The 14,412-nt window shown below is 38.9% G+C and overlaps 2 protein-coding genes across 2 annotated transcripts in view; one reads left to right on the top strand and one right to left on the bottom strand.

Annotated features, from left to right (window-relative positions):
• Positions 1–14,412, top strand: part of POLG2 (DNA polymerase gamma 2, accessory subunit) — a 76,366-nt gene that overhangs the window by 56,030 nt on the left and 5,924 nt on the right. The gene's annotated exons all lie outside the window — the stretch shown is intronic.
• The window catches only part of MILR1 (mast cell immunoglobulin like receptor 1), a 31,225-nt gene that overhangs the window by 10,966 nt on the left and 5,847 nt on the right, over positions 1–14,412 (bottom strand). Inside the window, exon 4 of the mRNA XM_072112807.1 lies at positions 12,906–13,013. Coding sequence (XP_071968908.1) covers positions 12,906–13,013 — 108 coding nt within the window. The remainder of the gene's footprint in view (positions 1–12,905; positions 13,014–14,412) is intronic.

Raw genomic sequence — 14,412 nt, 5'->3', positions numbered from 1 at the left:
GGACAAACACAAACCTACACCAGCCATCAGTGTCCCCGAACCGGGGGAGTTTATCCCAGAACCTATCCAGACTTGACATAAGTTTAAAGCTGACATCATAGCCCTGTCTGTCTGGAAGGTTGATGACTGCCAGGATGTCATCTGGGGAGAACCCCATCTGGTGGCACAGGAGATCCCGCACCACAAACCTCCTATCCGGGAGATCTTCCTTTGCGCCTCTGATCTTAAAGCGCACCACATTCCTCCTTTTGAACGCCTGCCCTGTGTAGTGTGCGCCGGAGGTGAAGGAGGGAGCGCCGCGGCTCCAGGCATTTTTAGGAGGTTCCGGATGGGGCTCACTACGGGTATTGGGGGGAGGGTCTGATCTAGAAGGACCTGACTTTACAAGGGGGCTCGATGTTAAAGGGGGGAAGTCACGCACATTATCTTGTACAACCCCCTGCCCCCCATCCACCTCTATGTTATCCCCCGGTGGCTGCAACTCCCAAATAGACTTAGGGTCCCCTCCATCCCCCAACCCCTCAGGTACAGCAGAATGTCCTACAGTGTCCCCAGTCTCAAGCACGTTAGAGTTCTCCTGGGTCACCGCATCACCCTGACCCATAGATGAAAGTTCACCATCTTGCAGCTGCACAGACTCTGCTGGGACTTGTGGTACTACAGGTCCATACACCTGCTCTGGGACCGCTGCAGAGGTCTGCGGCTGATCTAGTGTCTGTCCCTTCTGGAATGAGAAGCTGGCAGGCTTGATAATCTGTGTCACACGTTGGGGTACATCTGGGGGGACAGGTCCTGCTTGTGCTGTAGGGGCCCGGGGCCCAGAGTCACAGCTCTGCCTCTGCTGGGAGAAGCGCTCCTGGTTCCTGTATGACTCGGCCAGGGGTCCCATCTTCTCCAGGACACAGTCCATATCTCTGACCACCTGTGCCAGCTCTATGCCTAGTCCCTGCAGCTTGGAGTTATACAGGGCGCTGCTTTCAGGGTGTGCAGTTCTAAGAGAGTACATACAGTCAATTTGCATCTGCAGCATTTTCTTATGATTAGTCAGCTCCCCCATCCTCCTTACCAGGGTCGGTATCTCCTCCGCCAACTGCAGCTCCGGTGCCCGTGCGGACTCCTTCCCCTGCTGTGCTGGTCGGGGTGCAGCTCCAGATGGTTTGGGTGCACCTGTCTCCTTCCCAGGCTTGTGGCTTGCACTTGCAGGGGCCTGTTCACACTTAGCAGTGCTCATAGTTACAGTCTGCGGCTTTACTGCTGACCTGGTGCGGCCTGTAGCGGCCATGCTGGACACCACATCCCTCTGCTGCAGGTTCTCTCGCAGGGTCTGTCTCTCCAGAGACGTTCTCCTCTGTCTTGGTGCAGGAGTGGGGGGCTGTACACCTGCTGCTGATCTCTCACTCTGCTGCATCACCTGTGCTCCTCCACGCTGGCTGGACATGGGACTTGCTGCTTTCATTGCTGCTTCAGTTACTTCCACTTCTTCATTCTTTCTCATCACAATCGCATTGTCTGCAATCTGTCCACAATCTTTACTGGGTACTTTGGGATTTGCATCCCTAGAAGGTTTTTGGGAGTTCACTCCCAGTGTAGGCCTGGAAGCCTGGGCCTTGCCTGGGGAATCTCCCCACCCAGGGTGGCCCCGCCCTGGGCTAGCTCCAGACATGCAGAGACTCAGGAGCTCAGCTCATACACGTCCTCACAGCAAGGGGGCAGTATTATAGTAGTTATATTCCTGTACATAGGGGGCAGTATTATAGTAGTTATATTCCTGTACATAGGAGGCAGTATTATAGTAGTTATATTCTTGTACATAGGGGGCAGAATTATAGTAGTTATATTCCTGTACATAAGGGGCAGTATTATAGTAGTTATATTCCTGTACATAGGGGGCAGTATTATAGTAGTTATATTCCTGTACATAAGGGGCAGTATTATAGTAGTTATATCCCTGTACATAGGGGGCAGTATTATAGTAGTTATATTCCTGTACATAGGGGGCAGTATTATAGTAGTTATATATTCCTGTACATAGGGAGCAGTATTATAGTAGTTATATTCTTGTACACAGGGGGCAGTATTATAGTAGTTATATTCCTGTACATAGGGGGCAGTATTATAGTAGTTACATTCTTGTACATAGGGGGCAGTATTATCGTAGTTATATTCCTGTACATAGGGGGCAGTATTATAGTAGTTATATTCCTGTACATAGGGGGCAGTATTATAGTAGTTATATTCCTGTACATAGGAGGCAGTATTATAGTAGTTATATCCCTGTACATAGGGGGCAGTATTATGGTAGTTATATCCCTGTACATAGGGGGCAGTATTATAGTAGTTATATTCCTGTACATAGGGGGCAGTATTATAGTAGTTATATTCTTGTACATAGGGGTCAGTATTATAGTAGTTATATTCTTGTACATAGGGGGCAGTATTATCGTAGTTATATTCCTGTACATAGGGGGCAGTATTATAGTAGTTATATTCCTGTACATAGGGGGCAGTATTATAGTAGTTATATTCTTGTACATAGGGGGCAGTATTATAGTAGTTATATTCCTGTACATAGGGGGCAGTATTATAGTAGTTATATTCCTGTACATAGGGGGCAGTATTATAGTAGTTATATATTCCTGTACATAGGGGGCAGTATTATAGTAGTTATATATTCCTGTACATAGGGGGCAGTATTATAGTAGTTATATATTCCTGTACATAGGGGGCAGTATTATAGTAGTTATATTCTTGTACATAGGGAGCAGTATTATAGTAGTTATATTCTTGTACACAGGGAGCAGTATTATAGTAGTTATATTCTTGTACATAGGGAGCAGTATTATAGTAGTTATATTCTTGTACATATGGGGCAGTATTATAGTAGTTATATTCTTGTACATAGGGGGCAGTATTATAGTAGTTATATTCCTGTACATAGGGGGCAGTATTATAGTAGTTATATTCTTGTACACAGGGAGCAGTATTATAGTAGTTATATTCTTGTACATAGGGAGCAGTATTATAGTAGTTATATTCCTGTACATATGGGGCAGTATTATAGTAGTTATATACCTGTACAAAGGGAGCAGTATTATAGTAGTTATATTCCTGTACATAGGGGGCAGTATTATAGTAGTTATATATTCCTGTACATAGGGGGCAGTATTATAGTAGTTATATTCCTGTACATAGGGAGCAGTATTATAGTAGTTATATTCTTGTACACAGGGGGCAGTATTATAGTAGTTATATTCCTGTACATAGGGGGCAGTATTATAGTAGTTACATTCTTGTACATAGGGGGCAGTATTATCGTAGTTATATTCCTGTACATAGGGGGCAGTATTATAGTAGTTATATTCCTGTACATAGGGGGCAGTATTATAGTAGTTATATTCCTGTACATAGGGGGCAGTATTATAGTAGTTATATTCCTGTACATAGAGGGCAGTATTATAGTAGTTATATTCCTGTACATAGGGGGCAGTATTATAGTAGTTGTATTCTTGTACATAGGGGGCAGTATTATAGTAGTTATATTCCTGTACATAGGGGGCAGTATTATAGTAGTTATATTCTTGTACATAGGGGCAGTATTATAGTAGTTATATTCCTGTACATAAGGGGCAGTATTATAGTAGTTATATCCCTGTACATAGGGGGCAGTATTATAGTAGTTATATTCCTGCACATAGGGGGCAGTATTATAGTAGTTATATTCCTGTACATAGGGGGCAGTATTATAGTAGTTATATTCCTGTACATAGGGGGCAGTATTATAGTAGTTATATTCCTGTACATAGGAGGCAGTATTATAGTAGTTATATTCCTGTACATAGGGGGCGGTATTATAGTAGTTATATTCCTGTACATAGGGGGCAGTATTATAGTAGTTATATTCCTGTACATAGGGGGCGGTATTATAGTAGTTATATTCCTGTACATATGGGGCGGTATTATAGTAGTTATATTCCTGTACATAGGGGGCGGTATTATAGTAGTTATATTCCTGTACATAGGGGGCAGTATTATAGTAGTTATTTTCCTGTACATAGGGGGCAGTATTATAGTAGTTATATTCCTGTACATAGGGGGCAGTATTATAGTAGTTATATTCCTGTACATAGGGGGCGGTATTATAGTAGTTATATTCCTGTACATATGGGGCAGTATTATAGTAGTTATATTCCTGTACATAGGGGGCAGTATTATAGTAGTTATATTCTTGTACATAGGGGGCAGTATTATAGTAGTTATATTCTTGTACATAGGGGGCAGTATTATAGTAGTTATATTCCTGTACATAGGGGGGCAGTATTATAGTAGTTATATTCCTGTACATAGGGGGCAGTATTATAGTAGTTATATTCTTGTACATAGGGGCAGTATTATAGTAGTTATATTCTTGTACATAGGGGGCAGTATTATAGTAGTTATATTCTTGTACATAGGGGCAGTATTATAGTAGTTATATTCCTGTACATAGGGGGGCAGTATTATAGTAGTTATATCCCTGTACATAGGGGCAGTATTATAGTAGTTATATTCTTGTACATAGGGGGCAGTATTATAGTAGTTATATTCTTGTACATAGGGGGCAGTATTATAGTAGTTATATTCTTGTACATAGGGGCAGTATTATAGTAGTTATATTCCTGTACATAGGGGGGCAGTATTATAGTAGTTATATCCCTGTACATAGGGGCAGTATTATAGTAGTTATATCCCTGTACATATGGAGCAGTATTATAGTAGTTATATTCCTATACATAGGGGGCAGTATTATAGTAGTTATATTCCTGTACATAGGGGGCAGTATTATAGTAGTTATATACTTGTACATAGGGGGCAGTATTATAGTAGTTATATTCCTGTACATAGGGGGCAGTATTATAGTAGTTATACTCCTGTACATAGGGGGCAGTATTATAGTAGTTATATTCCTGTACATAGGGGGCAGTATTATAGTAGTTATATCCCTGTACATAGGGGGCAGTATTATAGTAGTTATATACTTGTACATAGGGGGCAGTATTATAGTAGTTATATTCCTGTACGTAGGGGGCAGTATTATAGTAGTTATACTCCTGTACGTAGGGGGCAGTATTATAGTAGTTATATTCCTGTACATAGGGGGCAGTATTATAGTAGTTATATCCCTGTACATAGGGGGCAGTATTATAGTAGTTATATTCCTGTACATAGGGGGCAGTATTATAGTAGTTATATTCTTGTACATAGGGGGCAGTATTATAGTAGTTATATTCCTGTACATAGGAGCAGTATTATAGTGGTTATATTCTTGTACATAGGGGGCAGTATTATAGTAGTTATATTCCTGTACATAGGGGGCAGTATTATAGTAGTTATATCCCTGTACATAGGGGCAGTATTATAGTAGTTATATTCCTGTACATAGGGGGCAGTATTATAGTAGTTATATTCCTGTACATAGGGGGCAGTATTATAGTAGTTATATTCTTGTACATAGGGGGCAGTATTATAGTAGTTATATTCCTGTACATAGGGGGCAGTATTATAGTAGTTATATTCTTGTACATAGGGGGCAGTATTATAGTAGTTATATCCCTGTACATAGGGGCAGTATTATAGTAGTTATATCCCTGTACATAGGGGCAGTATTATAGTAGTTATATTCCTGTACATAGGAGCAGTATTATAGTGGTTATATTCTTGTACATAGGGGGCAGTATTATAGTAGTTATATTCCTGTACATAGGGGGCGGTATTATAGTAGTTATATTCCTGTACATAGGGGGCAGTATTATAGTAGTTATATTCCTGTACATAGGGGGAAGTATTATAGTAGTTATATTCTTGTACATAGGGGGCAGTATTATAGTAGTTATATTCTTGTACATAGGGGGCAGTATTATAGTAGTTATATTCCTGTACATAGGGGGGCAGTATTATAGTAGTTATATTCCTGTACATAGGGGGCAGTATTATAGTAGTTATATTCTTGTACATAGGGGGCAGTATTATAGTAGTTATATCCCTGTACATAGGGGCAGTATTATAGTAGTTATATCCCTGTACATAGGGGCAGTATTATAGTAGTTATATTCCTGTACATAGGGGGCAGTATTATAGTAGTTATATTCTTGTACATAGGGGGCAGTATTATAGTAGTTATATTCCTGTACATAGGAGCAGTATTATAGTGGTTATATTCTTGTACATAGGGGGCAGTATTATAGTAGTTATATTCCTGTACATAGGGGGCAGTATTATAGTAGTTATATTCCTGTACATAGGGGGCAGTATTATAGTAGTTATATTCTTGTACATAGGGGGCAGTATTATAGTAGTTATATTCCTGTGCATAGGGGGCAGTATTATAGTAGTTATATTCTTGTACATAGGGGGCAGTATTATAGTAGTTATATCCCTGTACATAGGGGCAGTATTATAGTAGTTATATTCCTGTACATAGGGGGCAGTATTATAGTAGTTATATTCTTGTACATAGGGGGCAGTATTATAGTAGTTATATTCTTGTACATAGAGGGCAGTATTATAGTAGTTATATTCCTGTACATAGGGGGCAGTATTATAGTAGTTATATTCCTGTACATAGGGGGCAGTATTATAGTAGTTATATTCTTGTACATAGGGGGCAGTATTATAGTAGTTATATTCCTGTACATAGGGGGCAGTATTATAGTAGTTATATTCCTGTACATAGGGGGCAGTATTATAGCAGTTATATTCCTGTATATAGGGGGCAGCATTATAGTAGTTATATTCTTGTACATAGGGGGCAGTATTATAGTAGTTATATTCCTGTACATAGGTGGCAGTATTATAGTAGTTATATTCCTGTACATAGGGGGCAGTATTATAGCAGTTATATTCTTGTACATAGGGGGCAGTATTATAGTAGTTATATCCCTGTACATAGGGGCAGTATTATAGTAGTTATATTCCTGTACATAGGGGGCAGTATTATAGTAGTTATATTCTTGTACATAGGGGGCAGTATTATAGTAGTTATATTCTTGTACATAGGGGGCAGTATTATAGTAGTTATATCCCTGTACATAGGGGCAGTATTATAGTAGTTATATCCCTGTACATAGGGGCAGTATTATAGTAGTTATATTCCTGTACATGGGGGGCAGTATTATAGTAGTTATATTCTTGTACATAGGGGGCAGTATTATAGTAGTTATATTCCTGTACATAGGAGCAGTATTATAGTGGTTATATTCTTGTACATAGGGGGCAGTATTATAGTAGTTATATTCCTGTACATAGGGGGCAGTATTATAGTAGTTATATTCCTGTACATAGGGGGCAGTATTATAGTAGTTATATTCTTGTACATAGGGGGCAGTATTATAGTAGTTATATTCCTGTACATAGGGGGCAGTATTATAGTAGTTATATTCTTGTACATAGGGGGCAGTATTATAGTAGTTATATCCCTGTACATAGGGGCAGTATTATAGTAGTTATATTCCTGTACATAGGGGGCAGTATTATAGTAGTTATATTCTTGTACATAGGGGCCAGTATTATAGTAGTTATATTCCTGTACATAGGGGGCAGTATTATAGTAGTTATATTCTTGTACATAGAGGGCAGTATTATAGTAGTTATATTCCTGTACATAGGGGGCAGTATTATAGTAGTTATATTCTTGTACATAGAGGGCAGTATTATAGTAGTTATATTCCTGTACATAGGGGGCAGTATTATAGTAGTTATATTCCTGTACATAGGGGGCAGTATTATAGTAGTTATATTCTTGTATATAGGGGGCAGTATTATAGTAGTTATATTCCTGTACATAGGGGGCAGTATTATAGTAGTTATATTCCTGTACATAGGGGGCAGTATTATAGCAGTTATATTCCTGTATAAAGGGGGCAGCATTATAGTAGTTATATTCTTGTACATAGGGGGCAGTATTATAGTAGTTATATTCCTGTACATAGGGGGCAGTATTATAGTAGTTATATTCCTGTACATAGGGGGCAGTATTATAGCAGTTATATTCCTGTACATAGGGGGCAGCATTATAGCAGTTATATTCCTGTACATAGGGGGCAGCATTATAGCAGTTATATTCCTGTACATAGGGGGCAGCATTATAGTAGTTATATCCCTGTACATAGGGGGCAGTATTATAGCAGTTATATTCCTGTACATAGGGGGCAGTATTATAGCAGTTATATTCCTGTACATAGGGGGCAGCATTATAGCAGTTATATTCCTGTACATAGGGGGCAGTATCATAGTAGTTATATTCCTGTACATAGGGGGCAGTATCATAGAAGTTATATTCTTGTACATAGGGGGCAGTATTATAGTAGTTATATCCCTGTACATAGGGGGCAGTATTATAGTAGTTATATCCCTGTACATAGGGGGCAGTATTATAGTAGTTATATCCCTGTACATAGGGGGAAGTATTATAGTAGTTATATTCCTGTACATAGGAGGCAGTATTATGGTAGTTATATTCTTGTACATAGGGAGCAGTATTATAGTAGTTATATTCTTGTACATAGGGGCAGTATTATAGTAGTTATATTCCTGTACATAGGGGGCAGTATTATAGTAGTTATATTCTTGTACATAGGGGGCAGTATTATAGTAGTTATATTCTTGTACATAGGGGGCAGTATTATAGTAGTTATATTCCTGTACATAGGGGGCAGTATTATAGTAGTTATATTCCTGTACATAGGGGGCAGTATTATAGTAGTTATATTCCTGTACATAGGGGGCAGTATTATAGTAGTTATATTCCTGTACATAGGGGGCAGTATTATAGTAGTTATATTCCTGTACATAGGGGGCAGTATTATAGTAGTTATATACTTGTACATAGGGGGCAGTATTATAGTAGTTATATTCCTGTACGTAGGGGGCAGTATTATAGTAGTTATATTCCTGTGCATAGGGGGCAGTATTATAGTAGCTATATCCCTGTACATAGGGGGCAGTATTATAGTAGTTATATTCTTGTACATAGGGGCAGTATTATAGTAGTTATATTCCTGTACATAGGGGGCAGTATTATAGTAGTTATATTCTTGTACATAGGGGGCAGTATTATAGTAGTTATATTCTTGTACATAGGGGGCAGTATTATAGTAGTAATATCCCTGTACATAGGGGGCAGTATTATAGTAGTTATATTCCTGTACATAGGGGGCAGTATTATAGTAGTAATATCCCTGTACATAGGGGGCAGTATTATAGTAGTTATATTCTTGTACATAGGGGGCAGTATTATAGTAGTTATATTCCTGTACATAGGGGGCAGCATTATAGTAGTTATATTCTTGTACATAGGGGCAGTATTATAGTAGTTATATTCCTGTACATAGGGGGCATTATTATAGTAGTTATATTCTTGTACATATGGAGCAGTATTATAGTAGTTATATTCCTGTACATAGGGGGCAGTATTATAGTAGTTATATTCTTGTACATAGGGGGCAGTATTATAGTAGTTATATTCTTGTACATAGGGAGCAGTATTATAGTAGTTATATTCCTGTACATAGAGGGCAGTGTTATAGAAGTTATATCCCTGTACATAGGGGGCAGTATTATAGTAGTTATATTCCTGTACATAGGGGGCAGTATTATAGTAGTTATATTCCTGTACATAGGAGGCAGTATTATAGTAGTTATATTCCTGTACATAGGGGGCAGTATTATAGTAGTTATATTCCTGTACATAGGGGGAAGCATTATAGTAGTTATATCCCTGTACATAGGGGGCAGTATTATAGTAGTTATATCCCTGTACATAGGAGGCAGTATTATAGTAGTTATATTCCTGTACATAGGGGGCAGTATTATAGTAGTTATATTCTTGTACATAGGGGGCAGTATTATAGTAGTTATATCCTTGTACATAGGGGCAGTATTATAGTAGTTATATCCCTGTACATAGGGAGCAGTATTATAGTAGTTATATTCTTGTACATAGGGGGCAGTATTATAGTAGTTATATTCCTGTACATAGGGGGCAGTATTATAGTAGTTATATTCTTGTACATAGGGGGCAGTATTATAGTAGTTATATTCTTGTACATAGGGGGCAGTATTATAGTAGTTATATTCTTGTACATAGGGGGCAGTATTATAGTAGTTATATTCTTGTACATAGGGGCAGTATTATAGTAGTTATATCCCTGTACATAAGGGGCAGTATTATAGTAGTTATATTCTTGTACATAGGGGGCAGTATTATAGTAGTTATATTCTTGTACATAGGGGGCAGTATTATAGTAGTTATATTCTTGTACATAGGGGCAGTATTATAGTAGTTATATCCCTGTACATAAGGGGCAGTATTATAGTAGTTATATTCCTGTACATAGGGGGCAGTATTATAGTAGTTATATCCCTGTACATAAGGGGCAGTATTATAGTAGTTATATTCTTGTACATAGGGGCAGTATTATAGTAGTTATATCCCTGTACATAAGGGGCAGTATTATAGTGGTTATATTCTTGTACATAGGGGGCAGTATTATAGTAGTTATATTCTTGTACATAGGGGGCAGTATTATAGTAGCTATATCCCTGTACATAGGGGGCAGTATTATAGTAGTTATATTCTTGTACATAGGGGCAGTATTATAGTAGTTATATTCCTGTACATAGGGGGCAGTATTATAGTAGTTATATTCTTGTACATAGGGGGCAGTATTATAGTAGTTATATTCTTGTACATAGGGGGCAGTATTATAGTAGTAATATCCCTGTACATAGGGGGCAGTATTATAGTAGTTATATTCCTGTACATAGGGGGCAGTATTATAGTAGTAATATCCCTGTACATAGGGGGCAGTATTATAGTAGTTATATTCTTGTACATAGGGGGCAGTATTATAGTAGTTATATTCCTGTACATAGGGGGCAGCATTATAGTAGTTATATTCTTGTACATAGGGGCAGTATTATAGTAGTTATATTCCTGTACATAGGGGGCATTATTATAGTAGTTATATTCTTGTACATATGGAGCAGTATTATAGTAGTTATATTCCTGTACATAGGGGGCAGTATTATAGTAGTTATATTCTTGTACATAGGGGTCAGTATTATAGTAGTTATATTCTTGTACATAGGGAGCAGTATTATAGTAGTTATATTCCTGTACATAGAGGGCAGTGTTATAGAAGTTATATCCCTGTACATAGGGGGCAGTATTATAGTAGTTATATTCCTGTACATAGGGGGCAGTATTATAGTAGTTATATTCCTGTACATAGGAGGCAGTATTATAGTAGTTATATTCCTGTACATAGGGGGCAGTATTATAGTAGTTATATTCCTGTACATAGGGGGAAGCATTATAGTAGTTATATCCCTGTACATAGGGGGCAGTATTATAGTAGTTATATCCCTGTACATAGGAGGCAGTATTATAGTAGTTATATTCCTGTACATAGGGGGCAGTATTATAGTAGTTATATTCTTGTACATAGGGGGCAGTATTATAGTAGTTATATCCTTGTACATAGGGGCAGTATTATAGTAGTTATATCCCTGTACATAGGGAGCAGTATTATAGTAGTTATATTCTTGTACATAGGGGGCAGTATTATAGTAGTTATATTCCTGTACATAGGGGGCAGTATTATAGTAGTTATATTCTTGTACATAGGGGGCAGTATTATAGTAGTTATATTCTTGTACATAGGGGGCAGTATTATAGTAGTTATATTCTTGTACATAGGGGGCAGTATTATAGTAGTTATATTCTTGTACATAGGGGCAGTATTATAGTAGTTATATCCCTGTACATAAGGGGCAGTATTATAGTAGTTATATTCTTGTACATAGGGGGCAGTATTATAGTAGTTATATTCTTGTACATAGGGGGCAGTATTATAGTAGTTATATTCTTGTACATAGGGGCAGTATTATAGTAGTTATATCCCTGTACATAAGGGGCAGTATTATAGTAGTTATATTCCTGTACATAGGGGGCAGTATTATAGTAGTTATATCCCTGTACATAAGGGGCAGTATTATAGTAGTTATATTCTTGTACATAGGGGCAGTATTATAGTAGTTATATCCCTGTGCATAAGGGGCAGTATTATAGTGGTTATATTCTTGTACATAGGGGGCAGTATTATAGTAGTTATATTCTTGTACATAGGGGGCAGTATTATAGTAGCTATATTCCTGTACATAGGGGGCAGTATTATAGTAGTTATATTCCTGTACATAGGGGGCAGTATTATAGTAGTTATATTCTTGTACATAGGGGGCAGTATTATAGTAGTTATATTCTTGTACATAGGGGGCAGTATTATAGTAGTTATATTCTTGTACATAGGGGGCAGTATTACAGTAGTTATATTCCTATACATAGGGGGCAGTATTATAGTAGCTATATTCCTGTACATAGGAGGCAGTATTATAGTAGTTATATTCCTGTACATAGGGGGCAGTATTATAGTAGTTATATTCCTGTACATAGGGGGCAGTATTATAGTAGTTATATTCTTGTACATAGGGGGCAGTATTATAGTAGTTATATTCCTGTACATAGGGGGCAGTATTATAGTAGTAATATCCCTGTACATAGGGGGCAGTATTATAGTAGTTATATTCCTGTACATAGGGGGTAGTATTATAGTAGTTATATTCCTGTACATAGGGAGCAGTATTATAGTAGTTATATTCCTGTACATAGGGGGCAGTATTATAGTAGTTATATTCCTGTACATAGGGGGCAGTATTATAGTAGTTATATTCCTATACATAGGGGGCAGTATTATAGTAGTTATATTCTTGTACATAGGGGGCAGTATTATAGTAAGGATTAGTATCCATGTAGTAGATCATCAGGTTCCGCAGTTGTTTTCTTGCAGTGAGGTGGATTGGTCGGCGCTCACCTTTCTTATGTCGGACATATCCTATATATACAGTGATGATGATGAGAGTGCTGAGCAGGAGGAGGATAGGGATCAGCCATGACAAGTAGCCGTGCTGCTTCTTCTCCTCTGTAAGGAGAATATATACATCTTGAGTTACACAATATTGTAGAACCAGCATTTCCTGTGTGTAATGTCCCCCTATGCTGGAGCCCCTTTACTTCCCCAAACCCATGAGACTTCTGAAGGGGACTTGTGGTCTTTGTGGTCATTGAGCTCTAGCATTGGTCCTGTGGCCCAGGATGTAGGTGGAACTTTTTGTGCCTTTCTGTTAGGGACATCCCTGGACCTCTGACAATAATAATACTTCACCACCAATGTATACGGCCTGCACCTAATAATAAGCCTTGCCAGGGCTGAGCAGCTACAGATCCCAGGTGTCCCCTCTGTCACCGTCATATGCATTCTCAAACATAACTAAAAGACTCTATGTAGGAGGTTAAGATGGACCTATCTGGTTTTCCTTCTCCATCATGAAGAGCTCATGCGTGTGGTCATCCCCAGAAGGTCGATAGCTGTTTTTCACATCCTTTGTAGATGGCTCATGGTTGTCCTCATCCTTTGTAGATGGCTCATGGTTGTCCTCATCCTTTGTAGATAGCTCATGGTTGTCCTCATCCTTTGTAGATAGCGCATGGTTGTCCTCATCCTTTGTAGATAGCTCATGGTTGTCCTCATCCTTTGTAGATAGCTCATGGTTGTCCTCATCCTTTGTAGATAGCTCATGGTTGTCCTCATCCTTTGTAGATAGCTCATGGTTGTCTTCATCCTTTGTAGATAGCTCATGGTTGTCCTCATCCTTTGTAGATGGCTCATGGTTGTCCTCATCCTTTGTAGATGGCTCATGGTTGTCCTCATCCTTTGTAGATGGCTCATGGTTGTCCTCATCCTTTGTAGATAGCTCATGGTTGTCTTCATCCTTTGTAGATAGCTCATGGTTGTCCTCATCCTTTGTAGATGGCTCATGGTCGTCCTCATCCTTTGTAGATGGCTCATGGTCGTCCTCATCCTTTGTAGATGGCTCATGGTCGTCCTCATCCTTTGTAGATGGCTCATGGTCGTCCTCATCCTTTGTAGATAGCTCATGGTCGTCCTCATCCTTTGTAGATGGCTCATGGTTGTCCTCATCCTTTGTAGATGGCTCATGGTTGTCCTCATCCTTTGTAAATGGCTCATGGTTGTCCTCATCCTTTGTAGATGGCTCATGGTTGTCCTCATCCTTTGTAGATGGCTCATGGTTGTCCTCATCCTTTGTAGATGGCTCATGGTTGTCCTCATCCTTTGTAGATGGCTCATGGTTGTCCTCATCCTTTGTAGATGGCTCATGGTTGTCCTCATCCTTTGTAGATGGCTCATGGTTGTCCTCATCCTTTGTAGATGGCTCATGGTTGTCCTCATCCTTTGTAGATGGCTCATGGTTGTCCTCATCCTTTGTAGATGGCTCATGGTTGTCTTCGTGTTTTATAGA

Source organism: Engystomops pustulosus, chromosome 6 (assembly GCF_040894005.1).
Source record: "Engystomops pustulosus chromosome 6, aEngPut4.maternal, whole genome shotgun sequence".
In the NCBI taxonomy this organism is placed as follows: Eukaryota; Metazoa; Chordata; class Amphibia; order Anura; family Leptodactylidae; genus Engystomops; species Engystomops pustulosus.
Note: the sequence above shows the minus strand (reverse complement) of the source record. Positions and strands in the feature narration are given on the sequence as shown.